The 6248-nt window shown below is 39.5% G+C and overlaps 1 protein-coding gene across 1 annotated transcript; it reads right to left on the bottom strand.

Moving 5' to 3' along the window:
• Window positions 1-278: 278 nt before the first annotated feature.
• On the bottom strand, window positions 279-4167 carry LOC144681705 (interleukin-8-like). Its single transcript, XM_078543581.1, has 4 exons — window positions 4047-4167; window positions 2198-2318; window positions 1585-1668; window positions 279-1172 (listed from the first exon to the last, which is right to left on the bottom strand). The coding sequence occupies exons 1-4, from the start codon at window positions 4105-4107 to the stop codon at window positions 1127-1129; spliced, it is 312 nt and encodes a 103-aa protein (XP_078399707.1). The 5' UTR covers window positions 4108-4167; the 3' UTR covers window positions 279-1126.
• Window positions 4168-6248: the final 2081 nt, after the last annotated feature.

The following is a 6248-nucleotide window of genomic DNA, read 5'->3' as shown; positions in this document are numbered from 1 at the left end:
TGACTCCTGATGTCAACATCAATGGAAAATTCTGCCCTGTGGCCAGAATTTTCCAGCCCCTTGCTGCAGGTTCCCCGCGGTGGGCCTGGTGAGCCATTGAAATCTCCATTCAAATTGGCCGGTCCGGTCGATCTCGCTAGTGTGAGGGGCGGGAAAATTCCGGCCTGTGTTATTTTTATGTTTGTGTGTGGTTCTTTTTTATTTGTAAGTTGTAACACCTTTAATCTTGCGGACACTTAATAGGACCTTAACCATACATAAAAGAGCGGAAACAAAGATTAACACAACTGAGTCATTTATTTAGCAATCGCCTCAAATATAAAATTCACTGAATACAAAAGTTATCATCTTAGTGACAACAAAAATATAAAACCATGTTTGTAAAGTCGATCGTCATATTAGTAATTGTCACAGCCTAACAACTGAACTATGCTAAATTTCAGAGCACTCTAATTAATCATCAATACCTAATCAGTGATATAACAGGTGATATTGCCTTCATGTTGTCATTGCATTTGATTACGTTACAGATCTAGAATTCCTAAAGCCAAACACTCCCACAGTTTTAGAAAACCATTATAAAACATGTACATTTTCGAACAATTTATTCGTACCTGCAATGAGAGAATAATTATTTCTTTCGATATGTGTACATACAAACATACGAATTAGGAGCCAGACTAAGTAATTCGGTCCCTGGAACCCGCCCTGCCCTTCAAGATGATCTGATTGTGGGCTCAACTCCACATTCTACCTACCCCCCCTATAACTTTTCACTCCCTTGTTAGTCAAGAATCTATCTCTACCTCTACCTCTAAATGTGCGGGGACAGTAAAAAATCAAACTAAAATCCCATTATACATAGAGCTTTGTTAATACGTTTCAATTTACTGGCTCAAATATTTTGACGCATTAACTCTTATGTCCCAGAAACTATATAAAAATAGCATAAAAAGACACTGGCATGCTACAAGGATTTATGTGCATCAGTGATATTGGCTAGAGTGTGTGTGAGCAAAATAGAAAATAATTCAGATATTGGTAAGTCTGCTACAGTTTAGCTTAAACAACAAAAGCTCGGCTCAGTAAGCAGTAGAATTTTGCCTTGTGTCGGATCAATTCATATTCATTCAGTTGAAGTCACTTCAGCAGGTGGAACAGTGACTTCTGATCTGGAAATGCCAAAACAAAGATGGAGAATTACACTTGTGCCCTGACCAATATTTATCCCTCAATCAACATTGCTAAAACACATTATGTGATTATCAGCTTATTGCTGTTTGTGAGAACTTGTTGTGCACACATTGGCTGTGGTGATTCTAACATACAGTGACAATACTTCAGAAGGACTTCATTGGTTGTAGGTGCTTTGGGATGTCTTGGTGCCATGAACGACACTATATAACTTTCACATCACTGAAAAGCCCTTGTGAAACTACTGTTGTGTCATACTAAATATGGAGTTAAAGGTTGAGAGCTGCATAATGTGTAAATAAGTAATGCTGATATTGCAGACCAATAATATCTAGATGATAGGAAAAGGAAATAGTTTTGCAAAATTGAACATTGAAAGTCAATATTTACTTTTCAGTAAGGAGACCAACAACTCTTTTGACCCATGGAGTTTGGGGATTCACACAGACCTTCACTGTATTCTTCAGGGTAATTCTGTAACACATGAACAGAACATCTTTTGGTTAAAATGTTAATGACAATTTGTAAACTGTATATTGTGCTATCAAGATGAGCAATTATACAGCAGCTAAACCAGAGTCAGTCAGCAGTGGATGATTGAATTCAGAAACTAGTGTTTATTTTAATAATCAAAAGCAAGGCCATTCTGTACACTGATGTGAAATTAAATTGTGATAAATTACAGAAAAACCTTTGTTGTCCTACAGGTGATAAAGAAAGATAACTTTTGCTGTATAATACATAATGAAAAACTTAAGCGCATTTATAAACCATTTGTCTATAGTGACTGCCTTAGGAGACAACAATAAATGTGCAATGCAGATAAGACCGTATTGAAAGATCAGCTGTCACATTCGAAACTATAAAAGATTTGTTGCAAAAGATAGTCATTTCACCTGGCTTATACTGTAAAAATTAATTGAATAATTTTTCTAGGCTTGTGAAATTTGAATAGCCGATAAGTTTGCTTTGTTGTTGGCGATCGATTTATTGTAATACTTACATAATCTCTACTTTCCTGCAGAAGGAGCCCGGAGGAAATATGTCGATATGCTGATATCTTCGTGGTGCAATGAATTGAGAGCTGACTTTCACACATTTGCATCTCGTGTTTTTTGAGATTCCTAAGGACGGACCTATAGTGAAAGAAAAAGAACGTGGCGGGTTAACAACGGCATCATGAAACTTCAGGAAATATACGAGTTGCATTAACAAAATTGATGTTTATTTTACTTCCTTGAAAGGAATAAGCATTTATTTTTACAATGTAGAAGATTATATGTAAGGTGCATTTTTCTAAATTCTCACTCCTGTTCTGAAATTTTGCCTAGTGGAATGCAAATCAGGACATTAGGTTCAAGCTCCAATCATTTTTTCTGCATTAAAATGAAGGCAAAATTCCTAAATAACCTTTCATTTTACAGAATATAATATTTGTAGTGCGGTAAGTCCCCTCACAACGACAACAGATTTCAGCCTCCTTATGGCCAGAATATTGCTGTTGGCGTGTGGGGGCGGGCCTGACATGCTGAGGCGTAAAATGTCACGAGATGACATCGGGCGTGTGCCCTGATGTCATTGCGCATCATTTCAATATTGCATTCGGCGGGTGTGTGTCAGAGGTGGCTGCGCGCCCGCCGAACTGTCAAAGGGCTATTAAGGCCATTAGGAAAGTAAATTACCTCATTAACAGCCCTCCCCGTCCAACCTTAAGCTTGGCGGGCAGGCAAAGAGCTCGCGCGGTCTTTGTGTTTTCCAGGAAACCTCATACACAGGCGGGATGAGTTTTCCTGAAGGTTTTATAAAATTAATAAATAAGTTTGGTAAACTTGAGAAACATGTCCCAGCTGATGTGACACGGTCACATGAAGGGACATGTTTATATTATTTTGTTACTTGAATTTTTAAAAACTTTTATTGTCTATTCAATCTCCGTGAGGCAGCTCTTTTGCCTTAATTGGCCCGCCCATTCAAAATGGCGGCGCGCAGCCGATCGCAGGTGGCGATTAGCTCCGCACCTGCTCCTGCCCACTCCCGCCCAGCCTGCCTGACATAGGTAAGATTCATTTTATTATTGAACCTGTCATTAGACAGGTAGAATGTCTGTGTTTCTGATTCTTAACCTACTTTGCAATAATGCCATACACCCAGTAAACGATGTAATTTACTGAAAGTTAATGCACAGTCACAATGGAATATACCTTGAGTGTTTCTGATCTGTTTCTGGTTTTGGATTGCTCTAAGCAAAAGAACTGACACAGGCCTGATGGGTTATTTGGTCTCTTGTGCAGTAATGTTCAAAGGTTCTTAGTATCTATTTAAAATTTCTTAATCTGAAATCATGCATGAGGATTTCCAACACATATCTTTTACTATTTTCATCTGTAATCTCAATCATTTTGCTGAGGGGGAAAAAAAAATCACAAAGGATGATTTGTTTGATATGACATAGTGTACTCCTATTCAAAGCCAGATCTGAACCAATGAAAACCCTGCAAACAAATTGCAATTATGTTTTCTCTAGATCAGACAGGAAACCCTTCACTAAACAACCTTACTGGCCTGGTTAAATTAGATTGGACTGGTTTTGAAATGGCAGACAGCTAGTGCTCATCTCTGCCATTTAGTAGCCTTTTCTTTGTTTTCTATATCTGAAGACAATGCAAACTTTGCTGTGAGAGTGTTCAGACTATAAAACAACATGAAATATAGTGAGCAGAACCAAATACTTTCCCATCATTTGTTTTCTTCAGAGTCAATAAATGTCATATCATCATCCTGCTTTAAACACTGGAAAACAGTTACTTAGAAAGGCTATCTCATCAAGTGCAATCTAGGTAATGAATACTCACCATGAGTAGCTAGGCAGATAACAGTTGTTGTTAACAGCAAAAAGATTGTTTGGATCTTCATGGTTGAGTGTGGCTGGATCTCTTCTAGTCTTCAGGCGAGAGCAGCTGGCAGCCTTTAGAATGCATTGGTTTGGCTTATCGTGTCCTGTATTTATCAGCAAGATTTGAGGAACTTGTGTCACCAGAATTTACATAAGGAAATATCTTGTCAGCACATTTGAACAATTACCTCAATGCTATTTTCCTTTGAAGCAGTTTTGCAAAGAACCTTTCATACAAGGGTGCATTTTTTCCATTTAGCCATTATTTTTTTTTAGTTACAATGATCAAAAATCATTGTGAAGCCTTTAATTAAATATTCCTACAGATGGGGTTTGGTAAAAGAATGACTTATAATTCTGTAAGTTAGAACCTAGAATGCCGAGCTAATTTTGGACATTCCAGGTATTGGAAAGGCTAAATATCCCAGCATGCTTTTCCAGCCGGCCAAGAAGCCCCCAATGAAATGTTTGCCATTAATTTATAACACTAGCCAGCCTAGCATCCTGTGTATGATGAACAAAAGGGGGAAGTCCTTGACTATATCTGGCAAGTTATCAATCTCCCTCAATAGCCAGATTTTAATAAATGAATAATGACCAAGCTTTTTCCCTCGTTGGGCATGCTTGGTGGGGGTGAGCAGGATTGGTCAGGAAGCCGACTGCCGCCTCTGATTGGGGCCAACTAAGGCCCGGCCAGCATGAAATGTGCTCTGCAGTGCTCAGCGCTGCCTGTGTGGGGAGAGGAGGGTAAGCGGGGAACTTTGCGCATGCGCGTGAGTGCGTGCAGGAAAAGCTCCCTGAATCACAGAGCTGCCTCTGGGAGCTGAAGATATAAAAAATCAAAAATAAAGAATATAAAATGTCACAAAACATGTCCCCTCATGTGACTCTGTCACATGAGCACGGACATGTTATTACGGAAAAGTTAATATGTTAATTTTATTTTTAATTGCTGTTGCAAACCTCATCCCGCCAATGGATGATGTTTTCGAAAAAATGCAAAGGCAGCTTGGCCTTTTCACCTGCCCGCCCACCATAACGGTCGACAGGCAGCAAAAAATTACATTTAATTGTTACTCTCATGGCCTCAATAGGCCTGTTAATTGTTGGCGGCTGCGCTGCTGACTCCCGCGCGCGCCCGCGGACTGCAATATCATGTGAGTGCGCAATGATGTCGGGATGCTCGCCTGACGTCAATGCGTGTCATTTTATGCTCGTTCGGGTCAGGCTTACGCCCGCCCGATGAGGTAAAAATTCTGGCCAAATAAGATAAGGCAAGATATTCAACGTTACAAACTGTGAGTGGTGTCTTGTCACATTCCACCCAACAATACTGCAAAACATTGTGATTTTGTATTAATCTATTGTTGAAGTGCTAGGGCCTTCTTCAGAGTGAAGATTGTGGTTTGCCAATGAGTCAGCTTATTATCTCTGTGATTGCTGTGTGCTCCTTTAAGATTATCAATTTATCAAATTTATCAAGCTTCACCCTGAAGCAGACCCAGAACCCTCTGCACGCAGTAAATATGGCCCAAGGAAAAGACTTAAAACTGATAATTCCATGCAACCGTTTGGTTCTTGAAGCTATCAATAATGGAAAATGTGATCATTCAAAATAAAAGATCTCATATACCTTTAAAAATTCTGCAGAGGTGAGGAAAAAATAAGCGTTTATATCTGGAAACAAGTCTTTACATGCAGATCAACCAAGGTTTGGATTTAAAGAAAGCAGAGAAGTACAAATTGAAGACATTTTACTTTAGTTAACAAATGAATATACACTCTGGTCAGCCAGTAATCGCAGGTAAAGCCATTGAACAATGTGTTAAAATGAGCTTTGCTTTGATCATGTTCTGTCATTCATGAAATATTCCAAATGAATGAAGAACTGAATACACCAGGGAAATCACAAACTTTTTGTTTTCAAAACTTGTAGGTTTCAAAAGGTTCTCTGAAGCCACATAAAGACCACGGCCCAGATATTCGCTCCTGGGTTCGGTGCGCAGAGACCGGAGAATTCCTGGCTCCGCAAAACCGACCTTTCAATTTGGCTGCCCGAAGTTCTGAATTTTGGTTCGGGGGCGGGGTGAGCTGCGAGAATAGGAGTTTGAATGGGCAACCCCAGAAATATTGACGGTTTGGAGGCAGGCGCAGCGTGGGA

The sequence above is a fragment of the Cetorhinus maximus genome, chromosome 1, assembly GCF_964194155.1.
Source record: "Cetorhinus maximus chromosome 1, sCetMax3.hap1.1, whole genome shotgun sequence".
Lineage (NCBI taxonomy): Eukaryota > Metazoa > Chordata > Chondrichthyes > Lamniformes > Cetorhinidae > Cetorhinus > Cetorhinus maximus.
Note: the sequence above shows the minus strand (reverse complement) of the source record. Positions and strands in the feature narration are given on the sequence as shown.

Bases quoted from the DNA above. Each gene is read 5' to 3' on its own strand.
- LOC144681705 (XM_078543581.1), bottom strand. From the start codon at position 4,107: ATGAAGATCCAAACAATCTTTTTGCTGTTAACAACAACTGTTATCTGC. The intron at 2,319-4,046 runs GTGAGTATTCAT...GTCCGTCCTTAG, and splicing joins TATCTGCCTAGCTACTCATG to GAATCTCAAAAAACACGAGA. The intron at 1,173-1,584 runs GTAAATATTGAC...TGGCATTTCCAG, and splicing joins GTTGGTCTCCTTACTGAAAA to ATCAGAAGTCACTGTTCCAC.